The following is a 20323-nucleotide window of genomic DNA, read 5'->3' on the forward strand; positions in this document are numbered from 1 at the left end:
CTGCTCGCGTTACAGGGTTAGCCCTGTCACTGTGTAGTTTATATTGCTCTTCCTGTACAATAGCTCCCTCTGCTTGAAAACAGCAGTGTAATTATAACCCCTGTTTTGTATTTGCCTGATCAATGGTTTTTAATATGGGCCCCTTTTTTAAGATTGCTGCTGCTTTTCATGAAGCGATTCCAATACATGGCTTACGCTCATGCATGTTGAAAAGTAGCAATGATAACCATGTTGTTCTCAAAACTTTACCACATAGGAACTGCATGTGGTTGCAGGAACTCTGTCTTCATTTTTAGCATGAAGATTAGAGCTGGTTGGAACACTTTTTCAGCTAAATTATCTCTTACCAAAACATGGTGATTTATTGAAGCCAAAATTTTTTATCGCCATGAAAACTTAAGTTGAAACAGGACTGTTTCTCATCAGAAATGTGGTAGTTAGGCTACTGACCTTGAATATCTGCGTAGGAGAAGCTGTCCTACTTAAGTGGTTCTGATCTGGAACCCAAAAAAGAACAGCTTTGGATCAGACAGAGCAGGGATTTGAACCTGGTTCTCCCACATTCTCAGCCAGCGCCATAATTACTGGGCCAGTCACTCACTTGCAAATTTTTGTCAGCTTATCTGCCTCAGTAAGGACAAGTGCTGGTTTTGTTTTGTTCATTTTTTATCACTATAGCTAAGCCAGCAAAAGTCATAGTATAAAAGCTGTTGTGTCAGCAAAGGTGTAGTTTTGCTGAGAAAGCGTTCACCCATTTAGGGAACCAGCATAAAACCTTGCTTGCCATGGCAAGATGAGCCCATGATAGGAAAACTTGCTGGTTTAGTTCTATTAGCAAAGCCTTCCTAATGTGAACAGTGCCTTACTTGCTCGAAAATGGCTGTCTCAACATGATCCTGGTTTTGCAAAGAAGTCCAAAAGGTTATTTTTATTTTGCATTGGAGCAAACCCAAAAAATTAAAACCATCTCAAAAGTCTGTGTCAAACGGAGTGTTTGTTCTGTGGTCAGCTGTCATCAGGATGGTTAGGCACATGGTTTTGTCGGCAAGGGCAGGCAAAGCTGACTCTCTACACAAAGGGCAGCAGTAACTTTACATTTTCAAAATTCAACACTCTTAAAGCAAAACCTCTTTTTTTTACGTCTTGGAATCCTTTGGATTCCTCTTCTGGACTTCCTGCATTTGGGTTTGTTTTGTTTCTAAAAATTTCCAAAGTGTATGCAGAACATGGATAGCTTGCTATTTGAAACAAATGAAATCCTTTCCCCTCAGCATTGTGTGAGGCAGGTTTGAGCATAAACAGTCGGACAGCCCAAGCATATTGGCACGGATTCAGTAGGCAGAACACCATTGCGCAGCAGAGGGAGGTTGCTGGGCTTGATTATCCAGACATGATACTCGCAAGGAAGCCTCTTCCGTACAATGTGGATACCCAGTGTTTGGGAAGATTATAAAATGGCAGAATTAAGCAGTAGAACAGAAGAGAATTATTAGTAATATGTATTTACTTGAATTCAGCTTCAGCATGGCTCTTCCTGCAGAACTCTAATTTCAGTTCTTTAATTTCAGCCATTTACAGATATTACATTCATTGCCTCATACGTTTGCACATACCTTAAAAGACATGTTCTCTTGGAAAGCAATGTATAGGTATAAAAATAAAGGGTTAAAAAAGCATTCCTGTTTTCAAATTAACACCGAGGTGCTGAAATCATGGTGGTCTTTGTGATTTGAATTTTGCCCTTTCTTTTTATCCCTCCCATGCCCTGAATAAGATGCAAGTCCTGAGGGAAAAATAGTACATGATTATGCATTTGAAGACCCAGTGCATACAAGGAGCATTTCTGGGCTTTACGAGCCCTTAGCAAAGGGGAGAAAGGCTAATTCTAATCTTAAAAAAAAAACCAAAAAAACAAGGAAACAAAAAAAACCCCATAAATTTGTTTTGTTTATCTTTCTGCCACTATATAATAACTTATAATCATTTCATTGGATTGAGGATGAATTTTTAAATGGCTGAATGCATGATAGAAATGGTACATGACACAACACAAAGGCTAATACTGGAAAAAAAAAATTAAGTGAAGTGAATATCTTTCCATCAGTTTACAGCCTCTCCAATGTGTATAATATTTTCTACTTCACATTCCTCTGTATACACCACTACAGTGTTCCTTGTCTTCAGTAATAATCTTAGTTATTCTTCTGTTGCTGTCCCCTGTATTCTCTGTTAAGGAAGCTTCATGGGTGGAGAAAATGTCTTTTATAAATTGTCATGCAGATTTGACAAAGCAGGAACACTGCAGTAATATAGCAAATGTATACTGCTATTTCTTGAATGTTTTGGGTTTGATTTTTAATTTTAATTTAATAATATTTTTAATTAAATTTCTGATCTTGCAATGATTTCGTTTAACATCAATTTTGCTGCTATGAAGCTCTTGAATGGCATGCAGAATGGTTATTTTATGTAACATTAGCATGTAACAGGCTGGATGGAGGCTTGTGGAAGAGTGCCAGTGTTGTTTTTCTATTTGCAGGTTGGCCTGGCTGTTTCTGTGTATGTAAAAAGAGGGCAGATAGGGTATCAGTCAGCTTTCAGATCTTAAAATTTCTTAATGGATTAGGCAAGTGACAGAATATCTTCCTACTGCAAACCTTTCTTTTTGTAAACTGTAAGCCTTGGCAATATTAGTAGATAGTCCTTTTGAACATCTCAGCAAGCTTCAGCTCTGTAGCATTAGATGATGAACATGCTTAAGTGGTCTTTACATACTCAAAATAAACAATCTTTCTGGGGACTGACTTTTTTTTTTAATTTTTTTTTTTTTCCCCAGGATCCCTTAGATCCAACAAGGACAGCCATTGTGATCAGCTCTTTGGTGGCAGGTGGAGTAGCTGAACGTGGGGGCAAGCTTTTACCGGGTGACCGCTTAGTGTTTGTAAATGAGAAATATTTGGACAGCGCCACTTTAGCAGAGGCAGTGGAAGTGTTGAAATCTGTGCCCCGAGGTACAGTTTCTCTTGGAATCTGCAAGCCTTTGGTGGTAAGGACTGATTTTAACTTTTTTCTATTTGATTCTATGACATGTGTAGACTGGGTTGTTATATTTGGGGTGGGGAGGAAATTCAGGTTAGAGGTATATATGCATGTGGAAAGCAACTAAGTTGCTATGCGTACACCTTGACATGTCCAGAAATTCTGGCTAGCTGGCGAATGGGCAGCTTAGTGTCCAAAAGGTCTGACTGGAAAACCAGTGTTCTCAAGTTCCTCCTGAAAGAACATCCACGTGGAATCAGAAGACATGTCTAGGCAAACCTATGCACACTGGCCCTATGCATAGGTGTAACATGGTTCGAGCAATTCAGCAAATCAGTTAAATATGTGCTGAAGTCCATTTCACTCTAAGACACTGCTAAGCGCTTGCTTGAGCTCCACTGACATCAAAGAAACTTAATCTGTTTGAAGGCAAGACTGTAAATTCAAGTAGAATTTCCTTTTTCTAGAATCAGTGCTTTGGAACAGATAGTAGTTTACTTGAGAACACTGCAGTATTGTTCATCAAGGGCACCCAGGCAAAATTAATTAAAGCACAGCACCTTCTAATAGAAAGTGCTTGTAATTCAAAGTAGTAGAGGAGTGGTGAAATAGGAATGTAGGAAGGCTGTTAAATATATTCTTTCCTTTTCTGAAAAGTGATATTTCATTCTTCATATCCTTGTATTTGTCTTTCTTTCCTACACATCTCTTTATTTTTTACTATATCTGTACTAATATCTTAAAAGAATAAAAGCTGTTGTCTTCATCTTCTCCATTTACAACTTCCCCTTTTTATAATTCTGTAACTTTTTCCCATCTCTTTTCTAATGGCTGGTTCTTCCTCTCCCTTTTAGTTTACTGAAAAATGTGGGAATTTTTTTGTTTGTTTTCCTGACTCATCATTTTGATTGCCTTTCTTAGGGAGAAAGCAAAGAGGAGGAGAACATGCACAGTGTGGATTCCAGCAACATTAAAACCAGCCCTGGATCTTCAGAACCAATAGATAATATTAATTTCTCAATAATACTTGAAGCACCACAGGTATTTGGTTACTCTTTTGGTTCAGCTTAAGTTTATATGGACAGGAAATGATGTTTTAAAGTAAAAAAAAAAATATGTCCTTCAGATAAAACTTAAGTATCGGACAGACTTCAGGCTGGATTCCCTCTGAAAAAGATTCTAACAGCTAACTGTATACTAATGGTATTATGAACACTAAGCATATGCATAGCACTTACCAATGCAGTTCCCAGACTGCCTTATCAAATTTACTGTCATTAAAATACCTTGGGTTACCTTGGATATGAAATAGGAATGCTACATTACTAGTAGTCATAAGTAGTTGGTTCAGCTTTGCGAAGAAAGTAAGGTATGGAAGCAGAACACTTTTTATTATAATGCAGCAAAACAAAAAAGTAGTCAAGCGTATAAGGCAAGCTTGAAATCTGTTCTTCTTCATAGACTTCCTATGTGGTCTTGAGTGATTTCTTTACTCTCTTCTTCAATTCTCCTTTTTCTTATTTTCTGAGAAATAATTCTGTTTATTGTGGAGGATGAGGCACTAAAGATAGTGAGAAACTCAGATACCAGGGTAATAGGCAATAATATTGCAGTATTGACCTGTGTAGAGTGAGAGAGATGTGGATATTTTTTAATTTTCATCTGTTCTCAAGTGCTTTGCAAAATTTTTATTAATTTACATTGGTAAATGCATTCTTTTTAGACCAGAAAAGACAATACATAAAGGATCATCCAGAACTGCAACACAGTAATAAAAATAAATTCTAGATTTTCTTGTTGCTAAACAAGTCTACCTGTCTCTGGATACAAACATATTTTTAATGCTGAAATGGTACATTAGAACCACCAAAAGGAGCAATATTACAGGGTAGATGTAGGTATACTATGTAGAAACTAGCTTGGACATGATATTTACTGATTTTAATGATGTAAAATGGAGTTTGTTGTCTTCTGGGTGCACAGGAAGGGCTCCTGGCACAGCAATTAGTCCTCTGCCAGCTCAGATTGTTTCTCTGCTTCCTAAATAAAACTAATGTTATTAAGTATTTTTAAATAAAGTATTTTATCTTAAAGTCCAGCTGAATATAGAAACTGGAATGATCAATTTGTACAAAATACACGCAGAGGTATTTGCTTGTATTTTGTTTCACCTTATGTATGACAGCATTGATAGTAGCTTAGAGCAGTAGTATAAAATTTCCATCCATTTATTAACTTACCTGCTCATATAAGAGCCAAGAGTGGCGTGTCATGATGGCTTCCACTCTTATGCACTAGCATAGTGCTGACAAAGCTGACTTAAAAAAAAAAAAAAAAGGAACTTGAAGACTTTATATGCTACGACAGTAGACTTTACTGTCATGTTTGCAGTATTCCCTATTCCATTGGTAGCGTCTGCTACTGCAGTGCAGCAGTCTGTGATTATACATACGTAACTGCTGTACTAGGAGATGGTAATACAAATTGCTGTGTGGTTCTGAGCTAAGTCAACTGTTTTAGACAACGATGAAGTTGGTGCCTCTTACAGAAGTGTTTGGAGAATGATGCTGCAGAAGTGAAATGAAATGAAGTAAAGATGAAGAGAATTAGAATCTCTTCAGACTGGGTATTTTTTGAGATTGAAATACACAGGTCAAATAGATTAAAAGAACATTTAATGCTTATGAAAAATGTGCTAATTTCTAGATTGCTAATGCTCTGCTTTCATGCCAGCTAGTATTATTGCATTGTTTCCTTATGCTCTTGTCTGTCTCTTGTTTTCTCTCCTGCCTCTCATTTGAACTATGCGAACATTTTGGCAGCATCTGGGTTTTTTTCTTCTGCATTTGTACAAACCTAACAAAACAGGATTCTGACACTAAAGGTCAGAAATAGTGAAGTACCTTGGGGAGTCTGGGAAGGGGCAGGAAGCAGAAAGAAAAACATTTTGATTGAGGACCCCTGAATCGGTAGATTGGTTTCAGTGTTTGGGGTTTTGGTGCCTTGAAGATCGGGTTTGGGCATACATACTTGGTGGCCTGAAGAAAAGAGAGGAAAAGCTTTCTGTGTGTGGCAAGCTTTCTGGTAGTGGTGCAAGGTGTAAAATTTCAGAAACGCCTGTGCAGACTCACTCCATGAGCACCCCATTCAGTTTAGGAGAAGCACGGAGCATTGGAAATTGGGATGGCATGCGACAAATCCCAGAAAAAGAACTGTTGAGCAAGATCTTTCAGAGTGGGTTTTAGTACCTTTTCTTTTGGTTTTGTTGTTTGTTTTTTTGGTTTGTTGCTCTGTGGTTTGAATTCAGCAGAAAGTTGAGCACTCTTCTCTTTAAAACAGTAAGGGTATTAGATAATGAACAGTCAATTACGTCCTTTTATTTTTTTTTTATTTTTTTATTTTTAGGATGTGGGTCATCCACATCCCCTCTCCCCCAGGTTAAAATATTGTATGGAATACCCAAGGGAGGGACAAACCAAGCTTTTGGTTTGTGGGTTGGTTTTTTTTTATTGCTGATACTGTTGCATAAGCAAACTCAGGCTGTTTTTTATTTAGCTGATGGTATTGTAAGAAACAAACCTGCATTCATAAAGCGATAGCAGATAAGTCTGGAGCACAGAGATACTTTAGCTGGATTTATATATACTTTTTCCTGTAGGTTTTTTAGTGTTATTTAATAATTCTCATTCTCTAACTTCAGTTCAGGTTGATTATTCTGAATGGCTGCAGCAATATCTAAGCTGTGCAACTTATATTTCTTTATATTTAAAAAAAGATTGCAATGTCTACTTTTGGTGTTAAAATCATAAGTCAGAGAGTGTATTTTCTTTTAGAAAATGCAAAAGGTCAAAGATTTTCACTTTAAAAATCAGGATGTACTTTTAATATGGGCCTAACATAAAACATAGTTTTAAAAGAGTTAGCAAGAAACATAATGTAAAATCTATATTCCTGTAATGTTTTATGCAGGGTTTCAGAGATGAAACACCTTTTAAAGAAGATCTTGTTGATGAACCAAGTTTGGACTTGGGAAGGTCATTTCAGCTTTCTCAAAATGACAGTGAGTATGAGAAGGAATCCTGGGAGATGCATGAATTTCTGAAACCCAGAACAGAAGAAATGGATGAAGAACAGGAAATGTTGGTGGATGATGAGTATGAAGAAGATTCAGACTTCCTGAAATATAATGCATCATGTGGACAGAAGGCAACTTCAGAGAGGAACCTCAATACAGAACGATGGGCAAAGCAACTTGAGACTACTGAAATACGAGACTTAAGGTCCAGTGTTAACTTAAGTCCAAAACAGTCCCTGGAATATCCATTCTATAAAGATCAAATGGTAAGGAGTGCTCTGTTGGTCTCAGTGCTGTACCCTGACCGTGGGACCCATACCTCAAGGCAAATTACAGACCTAAACTCTGTAAGGAGTCTTTCTAGTGTTTTAATTACTAGATGAGATCTGGGTACCTCTAACGGATACCAGTCTATCCTTTTGTACATTTTGGAAGGTTCTTTTGGTTATTTAGTGTCTGTATATTTAACTGCTCAAATGAGATACATGCTGTGGTTGGTGTATTTACAGGCATCATGTACTTGAGTCTTCTTTCCCATGTCTGACTTGTGGGCTCAGTTCTTTTTTGCAAGCTGTTCTAATATAGTGCATGTCAGTAACAGCAGAATGTCACTTCATGGTTTTAATAGTCCAGGGGCTTCAGCAGCAATGTCAGTGAAAGGAGCTCCCTCTTTTCCTCATTATTTTTAATCCAAATCAGTTTCTTGAGCCAGATGATAGTGCAGTTGAGCAAAAAATGATATGGCGGAAGCAATTGTAACAAGCATACTGGTGAATGAAGGAGTAGAAGGAGACAGAGCTTCAGGTAAATTGTGAAACTCTTATTTATGTGTCCTCCTCAAGTATTCTGAGAATTATTTTTTTCTGAGTCTTTGTTCATTCACTTGCCAAACAAAAAAGCATGCAGCCTTCCATGCACCAGCTTCCGAGATGTATGCTTTTATGTGAAAAAACTGAAGTGGAAAAGGATTTAATATCACAGTTACAGAGAATTTCAGGTTTTGTTTGGCTTGTCCCCTTATGCACTATGTACATAAACAGGCTAAAATGCAGCTTCTAGTGACAGTTTTATACCAGACTGCCCAATGTTAAATTTATACATTTGTTACTTAAAAACAACAAATGAGCAAGAGTAAAGAACTTATTGTCTGGATTACAGGCAAGTAGAAAGATACAGTTGCTTTATATTGCAATAGCACATAACGTTTTTCATGCCTCTTCTTAATATAATGCATAAATGAGCAATTAGTATTTCACTGTTATCTGAATAAATATTAATGTAGTTGAGAAAATGTGAATGTTTGCTGTAAAAATCAATGTTCATGTCAAATACCCCTGTATAAGTTGATACCATTGCTTTCTAACTTTACTTTTTTCCTCCTCTGTGAAGTGTGAAGAAAATGCTAGTATAAGTTCACTATCTTCTGGAACCACAGCACACAGTGGCTACCAAAAAGACATATTTGATACTGAAACTACCCAGTCAGGAGCAAAAAACAAGATGGATTTAGGTTTGTAAGAAGTTTTTTCTTTATCTTACAATTTCATATGTACAAATTTAGATTTTATACCAAAACACAAATTCTTTCAAATGATAAAATATTCAAATGAAGAATTCTGCAGGCTCAAGACAGTCTGGCTTTAAATAGGTTTCAGCTTCATGATCTTGCTTCTTCCTCCAAATCTTTACCCACAGTTGTCACAAGTGATATTGAAAGTGCCTGCAGCTTTGTCCTGCCTGTGGAGAATCACTTTCTTTTGTGTAGCTAATGTCCCCAGTAGGACTCCATGCACTAGTAAAATAGCTCATGCCTCTAATTTCTGTCATGAATTTGTCTCAGTCACTTTTGATTGCTGATTTTATAGATTTTTGCACTTAAAAAAAAAAAAAAGTGACAGGCTCTGGAGGTAACTTTACCACAATCAAAATTTGCAAGTGAACTCTATGTTAGATAATTGCCCCATATCTTGGTTTTATAATCTGTGCTCAGGAGCAAAGTTTCTTCTTGTCAGGTGGCCAGAGAGGGATGGCTAGAATTTGGTAGCTCATCAGGGAAATAAATTTATCAATCTGCCTGAGATAGCACTCACTGGTTGGGAGAAAGGAGTTTGGGTTGTTTCCTTTCTTTGTCACCTGCATCTTGTACAGCACACACTGTGTAAGCTACAGTGGCAGACTGATGATTCTTGCAAGGAGCTCCAGTGGTTCAATTAATGTTGATACTTATGTCACCAAAATGACATCAGTCTTCCCCGGTGTGATGGGGTTCCATGCTGGAGCAGGGCTTTGCACAGTTCTCCCTGCGTAAAGGATGGATTCACTATTTCAAGTGTGTTTTTGTGAGAAGCATCTGTCATGTAAGTTGTACCTAAGCATGTCTCAGTTCCACAAAGATTTGGCGTTTCCAGTTGTTACTTGACTGCATGTACATTAGAAGCAAGGTGCTATAAAAAAGTGTTTAGTGTGGTTTAAATTTCCTTCAAAAATAAATGTTCTGTATCTCTAAGCCTCTTGATCATCACACAACATCCAGATTTGGAACATGGTGAGCTAAGGGGTTTATTTCCAAGGGTGATAACTGGTAGATGCAGGGACAGAAAAAGCAAAAGTTCACATCTACACCTTTTCTTCAGGTACAAAGCTTTGGATTGATTCTAAAGGACCTGCGCTTGCTGTTGATCTGGAAGGTATTGAAAAGGAAGAACTAAGAGGAGAGGAGTATGTTTTTTCCAAGAACCCAGAATCTGGGAGAGTAACCACCTTAGCTCAGCCTAGAACAGCATTGTGCAGGTATGGAGAAAGATTTCCATTTTTGGAAGATTTTCAATTAGTGATCTTAACTGTCTTCTTGCTTTACTTAGCTGACTAATCATCAACAGCTGTGTGAAACAGTAAGACATACATAGATGGCCAGTTCTATGACTTTTGTCCAAGGAGCTGAATTTTGCCTTACAATCGAATTGACTCCTTACTTCCCATGTTTCCTCCCCTGAGTACTGGGACAGAAAAGTGTGAATGGCTCTGCCACCTACTTCACTTACTCCACAGTGAAGGGAGTATGGATGTGGCCTTTACCGGCAGCATTGGTCATTACTGCTTAAGGAGCTCTCCCCTTAGCTCCTTATCATAGCTCCGTCCTCTTGGTTTTCCCTTTCCTTTGTTCTTCCTTTTGGGAAGAGCAGTTCAGCCATGGCTCTCAGGCCTGTACAAGAAATTTTAGTCTTGCCAGTGGTGCTGAGAAACCTTGAGCTGGCACTAGTTAATAGATATTTGCCACATCTGTCAAGTGTCCCATTCTTTCCCCACCGCTTTTGGGTGAGTGGGTAGTGGATCTGCTTTTGGGGCCTGTTGATTCAAATCCTCAGTACTTCCCTAATGTAATCTTCCCTCAGAGGGAAAGCAGCTGAACAATAGGGTGAGGGGATTATTTCTCCAGCACAACATCCTACTTCCTTTTTGCAGTTTAAGAGTAGCATTTACAGCTCTTGGGATCTACAGAAAATGTGTGCAAGGATGTATTGTTTCAACCTTTCTGTGGGGGCATGCAATTCCATACTTCCATTCCTATTCTGTGAATAGGTGAGTCACATATACTATAAAAGTTTAATTAACACCCTGTTCTGGGGTGTTTAATGGAACACACTGGGTCTGTTCTCCCAGTTGCATCATGATCTGCTTTCTGGTCAGCTAGACTGGTTTTATTATGTTTATATCCCTCTATAAGAATCACAGCATATTCATCAGAAAGTAAATGTTAATTGCTTAAATAGTCATTTTGAATGAGTAAATGCAGTGCAGATTTATATATCACAGAGCAGCTTATAAATTTGGTCTGCCCATCATGTTTATTTCTAGAGCATTCCTTAAGTACATTTAAACCTAAATACAAAAATTCCTGTCTAGTCTGTTGACTCTGCACATTTGGTTTAAACTGGACAGTGTGAGAAGGCGTTGCTGTCTCATTGCCAGATACAAAATATGCAAGGAATTGCAACCTGGTATGGGTGATGCCTTTTTTATTCCTCCTCTCCCTCTACCCCCAATTAGTGAATTACCTGAGAGAGAAGAAGGAGAAGGAGAAGAAACTCCAAACTTCAGCCACTGGGGACCACCACGGACGTATGTTCATATGATTACATTATTTCTTCCCATTTACCTTATGTCTTTTTCTGTGAGCCCAATTAGTGCTCGTGGGGTTTTTTTCTCCCCTCCTCTGCCAATAACTTTAAGGTACTTGTGTACCTTGGGCTTTCTTAGATACAGTGAATTTTTAACAGATGTTCAACAGAATTATGCCTTCTATTTATACAGCTGACTTGGGAAAGCTTGGCAGGTTTACGTTGTGGATGACCTGCAAGTTCTTGCTCATTTAATAACTATTAGGTGTGAACAATGCACATAGTGCTGCTGTCTCCTTTTCCATGGGTTCCCTGCTAAACTTAATGGCAGAATTCCAAATTGCCAAGCCAAGTTTTAGCCACATCCTTGTTGTATTGTTAACATTTTTAGGTGAATTGTTTTTATGGTCCTAAGTAAAATATGATCAGAAAATTTCTGCTTAAGCTGATTAATATGCATCTGATACACTGAAGTTGGTGTTCAGAAGGTTGTATGAAAAGCTTTGTTTTATTATTTGTCTAGCATACCACTTGTAGTATTTGCCATTTCCAGACAATTTGCTCAAACTGAAAGAGGATGGGTGTTTACTTGAAGACCTGCCTGTTTTACCCTGACTTTCTCTGAAATAAAAGCCTTTTGGAAGAGCAGTGGGCATGGGTTGGCAGCAGAATTTTGTTCTTTTTGTCGGGTGAGGTATACTGAGGGTAAAAAGCCGCCTCTGTCAAAGCCAGAAGCCTAAGAATGCTCTCATCCCTTTACTCTATTAAATCTTCTTGAAAGACTAGAGGCTTACATTTATTTAAGGTTTTGCATTTATAGTTTAAAAAACTGTTTCAAGCTGTTAAACTACCACATATATTTTTTCAGTGTTGAGATCTTTAGAGACCCTCATGTGTCTCTTGGAATCAGTATTGTTGGTGGACAAACTGTCATAAAGCGCCTGAAGAATGGAGAAGAACTTAAAGGGATCTTTATCAAACAAGTTTTGGAAGACAGCCCAGCAGGAAGAACAAGGGCTTTAAAAACTGGAGATAAAATACTTGAGGTAAATGCAGATAAACCTACCTTTTCATTCTACGAAACAAAGATTGGCTCAAACAGCTTTGAGAGGAGAAAGGGACAAAATACTGCCACTACTTCATGAAGTATTGATGACACTGTGTTTTGAAAACCAAAAGAAACCCCTGATGTCGTCTTTTCTTTTTTTAAGGTCTGACTATGGAGCCCTTTTAACATTCTCCTCTATAAGAAAAGATAGGTCCTGGTATCTGATGGGGAAATGAGAAAATGAGAGTGCCTTCTTCCCATATAAATGAATAATAAGTTATAGCATACCTTTATAAGCATAAGTTATAACATATAGAAGAACAGACTCTTCATACTGAAATTGGTCTGTTATTTTGTGTGTGTCAATTTGGAATAGTTAACAGTCTGATTAACTACTATTTGGGGGAAATCCTTGATTCTGGCAGGTGCCGTAGGGGGGAGAGCCATTCCTGGCTCTCATCTCTGGCTCTGTGTGTTGATTTTTTTTACTCATTTTTGTCCAAATGAATACTACTGAATCTGGGTTCTCAAGCTGATAGTGCAATTCTTGTATGTGCTTTAGGGTTGTGTGTGAAGTTTTGAAAAATTGTTTCAAGTCAGGTTTAGTTCACAAACAGGTAAAATCTGAAAGAATTGTATTATACCTACCATTATATCTAGCATTCTTTGACAATCTTATTCCTTATGTTTTTATCTAGAAGGATTGTTTTGGGGAACATATGGCCATCTTTTAATTATGAATACTAAGTAATATACTTTTCCTTAAACCGTCATGGAAATATACTTTAAAAATAATTTCTCTTGACTGCTTTTGATACCTTCCTCAGATGCGCTAAATCTTCTGCAAATGTGTGTGATCTCTTGTAATGACTCTGTGCCAAAAACAAGCTCCCTAGTAAAAATAAACATTGTTTGTAAGGTTTCTGGGATAGACCTACAAAATGCCACACACGAGGAAGCAGTAGAAGCTATCAAGAATGCAGGAAATCCTGTCGTGTTTGTGGTTCAGGGTTTGTCTAACATACCAAAAGTAAGTTTATTTCTATTTTTATTCCAAAACTTAATAAATGTGTAATACTCATTTTAAACTTGGCTAAATTTCTTTCAGCAAGTTCCATCAATTTTCGTGTCCATCCTTTCTGTCAGAGTTTCTGCTTATAGACCATGTGATTGATTGATTACTTGTCTGGCCTGATTTGAAACCTTGTTTCTCTGATGTAAATCAAGTAGATGTAAATCTGTTGACTAGGTTTTACTTCAGTTCTCCCACCTGTGTAATTGAGTCTGGCCCTGTGTACTTTAATTTGTTCATATTTCATTATCTAAAAATATACTCTGTTATCCAAAGGAACAAAAGTGTAATTAAAATTAGCCAGATTCACACTAGCAACTCTGTGTAAAATATGTAATCAAAGGGACCTGAAGTAGTTATTTGGGAACAAGTTAAATTTCAAGGTTTAGACGCCTCCTCATCTGCAAGGCCAAGGCAAGAAACCTTTTAATGACTTAGTAAGAAAAGGCATACAATTCTGCCTGCTTTGAAATACACACCAAAACCCCCAAGACTTCTATGTACTTTCGGTATAGTCTGACAATTTAATTGAGAATTTTGGTGGATTAGTAGACCTGAGGAGACCCCTTTGACAATTGTAGACAAATCTGGCACAACTGTGTCCATTATTTTTCCAGTGCTCCAGGGAGTCTTTCAAAATCTGTTAAGACTTTCACCAACTACGCTGGGAAGGTGCTCAAGCAGTGATGGCAAAAATCACAGTGATGGTAACCGAGTTGGCTCCCTTTCTGTATCGGCTTTTTCACAGAAAAGATCCAAAAAAACTGTCAGAGCATTCAAGTGTTCATCTGCATCTCTGACCCTAACTTTCCTAGTCACTTTAGAGAGATCAAGGGAAGGACAGATAACTTGAAATTTGAGTTGCTTTGCTTTGAAATGTAGGCTGTAGGAAATTGGACATTCACAGACTTTCAGCAGTGCTGCGCAGTCCCAACTCCCGTTCACTGAAATAAGGTGCTGCCAGAGGAGTGGGAATATGTTACATTTTGAAAGAATAAAGAACAGCATGGAGGAATATTATGTGGAGGCTAAATATGCTCTCTTTTATTAGGTGCCTGTGTGCATGGACACTGGTCTTTATCTGAATAGTTAAGAACTGACACTTCAGGAGTCCATACTGAGCTCTGTATCAAGGATGTACATCTATATTGTTGACTTCAGAGTAATGTTTAATTAAATGAAGAGATGGGGCTAGATATCAAACAGTAAGCACTAAAAAAAGTAGCGAATGTTGTAAATTCAGTAAAAGAATGTAATTTAAAGACTGCACTGCAATGCCCTTCTACATGGAGCAAAATGAAGAGTGCACTGGGTAGCTTTATTGTTGTCATTACCTAGCTTTTGGATGTTTGTTTTGCGGCTATAATGCTCTTTCTAATGTGTGTAATATATATATTGTTTTTCAGGTGGTTTCTGCCGTACAGCCTAAGGGAATCAAAGTCAGCGAAGATCAGGATGCAGACAAAGAAAATAAGAGTGAAAAGGTATTTATTCCATTCAATGCTATACCCAAGTTTTACTAAATGAAGTGGTATAATAGCATGCATTATAACTCTATGATAAGCCCCCCCTGAAGTCTGAAATGAAATTTGAAGTGTTTTGTTGAAGTATCTTTGATTCAAGTAATTTTTGCCAAATTTCTGCCAAATACAAGGCAGGCTTCAGACAAATGTTCTTTGGGTCTCCCCTGGGTGCTGGAACCCTGTACTTACTGCAGCTCTTCACTGGCATCTTTCTGGAAGTACCTGCTTTGCTCCACGTGGAGGCAAATTGATTCTCTTTGTTCAGTAGAAACAGAGAAATAATAACATGTACACAAATGATATCCTTAATGTGAGGCTGGCTGAAATTCAGTAAAATCATGTCACAGGATAATTAAATCAGCTAAGTTTCCTACGTTTCCCATTGCTGTGTAAAATAAGGAAATGACCGAGTAATCTGCAGCTGGCCAGCTAATTGTGAAGCAATTACTGCACAGTAACCTTCAAGTAACTTCACAGCAGATTTAAAAGAGAAAAAAATCTGTTTGGTCTAAACCAGTGGATTTCTTTTAATCTCTGCAATAAGGGAAAAATTTAGTTTCTCATTCCCAGCCAGATTGCTCTAATGGCCTAGGTATTTTAAACTGTGGGAACTGTGCTGACTCATGAATGTAGGTCAGGTACTTTGAGGGTGTCAGAACTGGAGGAGCAGAGACAGAATTAGTGCAGACAATAACTTTTGCCCGGTGCAGTTTAACATGCCACCTACAAATACGACAAACTTTTCATTTGATCCTACTCAGTAGTCTGGTGTGTGGTGGATAACTGAGAAGGTCCTCTTGCCTCCAAAAGTTTTTGTAAAACTCCTTTCAGATCCTGTCAGATACAGAAGCTATGAGGCTCAGTTATTGAAAAAAATCAAGAAAGGTGTTGAAGTCATGCTTTCATGCCAGTAGATAATACTTACAATGAAGCAGTTACAATCTCCTTTTCTTAGTTTTGTTATCTATATTTCTGATCTCAAAAGCACTCATCCTCTTGCAGTGTGCTGCCTTTAATCTCTAGGACTCCACAGTGTGTTGCATTCTATAGTGTTCGGAGGTTAAAGAGGGAGCCTAATGTTTTTCAAACCTTTTTCAGCCACTGGTGCTGTAAACTGGTGGGTGGAATGTAGAAGAGCTTCAGTGCATAAATATGTAGCTCCTTTTTAGCTTTGAACATTGATTCACAAAGCAGTCATACTGTGCTACAGTAGGGGCATCTCTGAGTTGGAAAGAGTTGCTATTAGTGGATTACTAGTCCGCATCCCTGTGGGGAATCAGTGATACTTCTAGTCCAGTCTTCGAAGTGTCACAAAAGAGTTTGGCTTGAAAGCAGCCACATCCAGCTGGAAAATCTGCCTTTTCCTATATGATGAATTATCTTTTCAATACTGAAGGTTTTCTCTGATTTGTTGGTGTTTATCCTCCTCGATTGATCTGTTTGTTTAAAAATGATCACTTGAAGTAATTTATATAAAACCACTTAAAACAATTGAGCTTCTTGTGGACAAACGAGATATTAACGTTATTTTGCTGGTTGGCTATGTAAACTGAGCTTTTGCCTCTGTGCTGGAAAGAGCTGTGTTAATACAAAAACACGATGTAATGGAGTTCTCTGGCACAATTTACTCCTCTGGCTTTTCACCAGGTCAGGAGGGATGAGAGAAGCTTGTCCTTCTGAGCCATAGCAAACTGCTGGATAAGCTTAGGTGTCTCGTGTAATTTCACACAGACTTTCTAACAAATGTTTAAGGTCTTAAAAAGCCAAAGGGTCAACATTTAGACTATGAGCTATTACTAAACTATAGTGATACTACTGATTTGTCATAGGCAGGTGAAAGTGGGGCTGCAGGTTTTCCATCTTTACCTGCTCGGTAATGTAGAATGTGAGTCCTCTCACGCTTCCTGGATCTTCTGGATTTTGCACAGTTCTACCTGTGTTGGCATCAAGCAAAAAGTGGGAAGCATATTTGGTGTATTGTATACTTTGGGGAAACAGCTGTCGCCTTTCCAAGTGCTCTTAGTATACACTCTTACTACTATTGGACTGAATTAATTTCATTTATTATTGTTATGCTGTCTTCAATGCAGCACTTTCCTGTAATGTTTTTTAAATGGATGGGATGATGTATATCTTATCTCACAAAATTTTCTACGTAGCTTGCATTGCCGTTTGCTAGTTAGACTATTCTATGCAAATTTAGCCTCAAGATTTTAGAAATCCATATGCAGGTTCAGCTTTCATTGTACACAGTGAAAAATTTTATTCTGGGTTTGATGTTTGGGTGTTGAGCCGTAATTCCCAGCTATAGAAGAAATTAATTATGGGCATTCTGGTTGCTCTAATGGCATATCATATTCAGTGTTCCCTTTCTAAAGTGCATCCTGCTATTAGTAGTGGGGTTGCATGGGATACAGTTGAACATAATTTGGTGAAATCATGTAGCAAGCTAAGGCACGATCCAGTTACTCAGAGCTATAAAAACAGTTGCTCGGGCAAACAAGCGCCTGTTTTCATTAGATTCGGAGCCTATTCTTTATGCCTGCTATGCGCCGCTATATGCATCATTATAGGAGCTGCCTGTATTTATGTGAGGTAATAGAATTTTATCGTAAGTTATAATTCAAATTCCTTTTTAAATTTAAGCCAAAATATAGATGAACTGTTATGTTTAAATATTCGTAGATGCACTAAGAAGATTGAGTTCTTATTTTGTGTTTAAAAGTTTGACTTTTATCAGTACCAGACAATTTTTTGTTGTCTCTAATGAGAAATGGGTTATAATTTAATGTTTATTTTTAACCCTTGATTAACATTCACACTTTCCTGTTTATGATGATACGCAAGTATTTTTTCAACAGGTAAAGGTACGTGCACAATTGGGGTTTTTTTTGATGTTCAGTGTCACTTCTTGTTCTGATTTCTTGCATAAAAAGCCTATGCTGCAGAATTTAGCAATGTAATTAAGTGCTGTGTATGTACATGTACAGTAGACAACAGGATTTTTTTTTTCTTGTGCGTGGAGGTTACAAAACATGTAACTATTTTTCTTTGAATCCATTAGAGAAAATACGGGGCTCCACCTCCAATGAAATTGCCACCTCCTTATAGAGCACTTGAAAGACTGCGTGCAGAGGAAGCTAACGTGGATGAAGAGGAGAATGAGGATGCTTGTGCAGAGAGTGAGTCATGCCACAATCATTACGTCAGATTACATTTATGGAACACAGTCAGGTTGTGATAAACATATCTGCCATTTATTGCTTGTATTATGGGAAGTAGTGTTCAGTGGGGCAATAGCGTCTCATCCTCAAACTTGTTCTTACCAAGGGCTACTGGTTTGTAACTCAGATAGTCGTCTCTTCCCAGCCAAGCTCCTTCCCAGCTCAGCTCTTCTGAAGAGATGTAGGAAGGGCTCTGTTTACTTTCAGCCTAAAAATGTCTAAGCAATAGCTAGAGCACTTACTTTGGCAGTGATGTCAGCAGTGAAAGACAGATGTTGCGCTTTACTGTTGTAATTGCAGTGGTAGTTGAGCAGGCATAGGTTGAGAACCACTGGTGCATAGTCCTTGTCCAGAAAAGCCTGCAGTTGGTTTCAGACAATGCTTTTCAAGCAAAAAAAATTCCTCTAAAAAGAAAAATCTGCTGATTTATTGTCTCAGTACTCTACTGAAACAAAGGATCCCCTTTTTTTGTAGCAGCTTTTATGGGAAAGGTTCTGCAATTGTCCAGTTCTGGGTTTTGCAATGAATTATGACGATTTGCACTCTGTAGAAGAGTAGGGACCTAAAGAGTAGGATGCAGTGCAACTTGAGAGCTTCTGGCAGCATGACTTTGATTCCAGCATACTGCTTTGTTAATTCCAACTGTGGATAAATGGAATATTACTATCCATAGCTTGTCTTCCAATAAAAATATTTAGGAATACTAAAATTGCAGCTAGGAGTCCTAAATTATTTTCTAAAATTAGTTACCTTTTATTTTTTTTCTCTTTACACTCTCTTGTACCAAATTAGCATAGATGTGGGGTTTTTGTTGGGGTTTGGCTTGGGTTTTTTTGCTACAGTGATTTTTCTCATCATCTTTTGTCTTCGAGAGGTTTTTGTTTGCCCTAGTTGTGGGTAAGCCAAAGCAGAGAGATGCCTTTGTAGCTTTTGACCTTGAAGTGACCATGGCTCCCATTCAGAGTGGAAGCTCCTAAGTTGGGGCCTGCTGGTGGGAAAGCTCTTCCAGCTGCTCTTGCTTATTTCCTTGGCAATGGCATGCCATTGAAGCTGAGATAATTAATGAGTTTGGTTGGTTTGTCACTTTTAGGGCTGCTTTGGTGGAGACGAGAAGGATTTTGGAAGCTTGTTCTCATGGAAACAGTAATGGGGGCACAGAAGCAGGGTGTTCAGCTCTTCCTCTGTTGCTTTTAAGGGAAAGCCGCGAGTTCTTTAACCAACTGAGATTTTTCCAGAACTCTCCCTTACTGAGTTTGTCACCTCATCTGTTTGAAGTATGCCACATAGTAACCACAAGAAGGCTTTTTAGTATTTTTGTTGGGGAGTGGTAGTCAGGAGGAGCATTTGACTGCAGACTGTCTGGATGTTGGATTGAATGTATCTTGTGCTTTCAGACCAACTCTGTAAACCTCCAATTGTAGCAAACTGATTTCAGCTTGTTATTAAAGTTATAATTCCTAGTTAAAGGATACGTTTGATAACTAGCCTGACACCTGAGTTATCTAATTAGGATATGCCTCAATCTGAGTGCTTGCTAGACCTAAGTTAATACTTTGCACAGAAATAATTTCTTATTGATGGGCTTGGTCTTTTTTTAGCTGTTCTGCCACCCCTAATGATATTGCCAGCTGAGTCTAGTAACTGAAAAGGTAAAGCTACTTCTGATATTAAATTCATCAATCCTACCAGATTTGGCAGCAGCAGGCAGACCTACTCAGATGAATCTCTCCCTCACAGCATCCTTCTGGACAAGTTGTCCAACTGTGAGATGAGCGGGTTTACAGCGCGCTGGGTGAAGAACTGGCTGAAGGGCAGAGCTCAAAGTGTTGTAGTGAATGGGGCTGCATCTGGCTGGTGACCAGTCACCAGCAGTGTTCCTCAGGGTTCAATTCTAGGGCCGGTTCTGTTCAATATATTTATCAACGATCTGGATGCAGGAGTTGAATGCACCATTAGCAAGTTTGCTGATGATACCAAACTGGGAGGTGCTGTTGATTCTCTTGAGGGCCTTGCAGAGGGATCTAGATAGATTGGAGCATTGGGCTATGATTAATGGGATAAAATTTAACAAGTCCAAATGCCGCATTCTGCACGTGGGATGGAATAACACCGGGCACAAGTATAAATTGGGAGAGGGGTGGCTGGAGAGCAGCCCTGCAGAAAAGGATCTGGGGTGCTGGTCGACAGCAGGCTCAAGAGGAGTCAGCAGTGTGCCCTGGCAGCC

General features: G+C 38.4%; 1 protein-coding gene across 1 annotated transcript in view; it reads left to right on the plus strand.

The window, feature by feature from the left end:
- Positions 1–20323, plus strand: part of PATJ (PATJ, crumbs cell polarity complex component) — a 155416-nt gene that overhangs the window by 46554 nt on the left and 88539 nt on the right. The window contains exons 17-26 of the mRNA XM_019474145.1: positions 2837–3046; positions 3961–4080; positions 7009–7380; positions 8504–8624; positions 9748–9904; positions 11162–11233; positions 12101–12278; positions 13200–13310; positions 14759–14836; positions 17940–18057. Coding sequence (XP_019329690.1) covers positions 2837–3046; positions 3961–4080; positions 7009–7380; positions 8504–8624; positions 9748–9904; positions 11162–11233; positions 12101–12278; positions 13200–13310; positions 14759–14836; positions 17940–18057 — 1537 coding nt within the window. The remainder of the gene's footprint in view (positions 1–2836; positions 3047–3960; positions 4081–7008; positions 7381–8503; positions 8625–9747; positions 9905–11161; positions 11234–12100; positions 12279–13199; positions 13311–14758; positions 14837–17939; positions 18058–20323) is intronic.

Source organism: Aptenodytes forsteri, unplaced genomic scaffold, assembly GCF_000699145.1.
Source record: "Aptenodytes forsteri isolate BGI_AS27 unplaced genomic scaffold, ASM69914v1 Scaffold119, whole genome shotgun sequence".
Taxonomy (NCBI): domain Eukaryota; kingdom Metazoa; phylum Chordata; class Aves; order Sphenisciformes; family Spheniscidae; genus Aptenodytes; species Aptenodytes forsteri.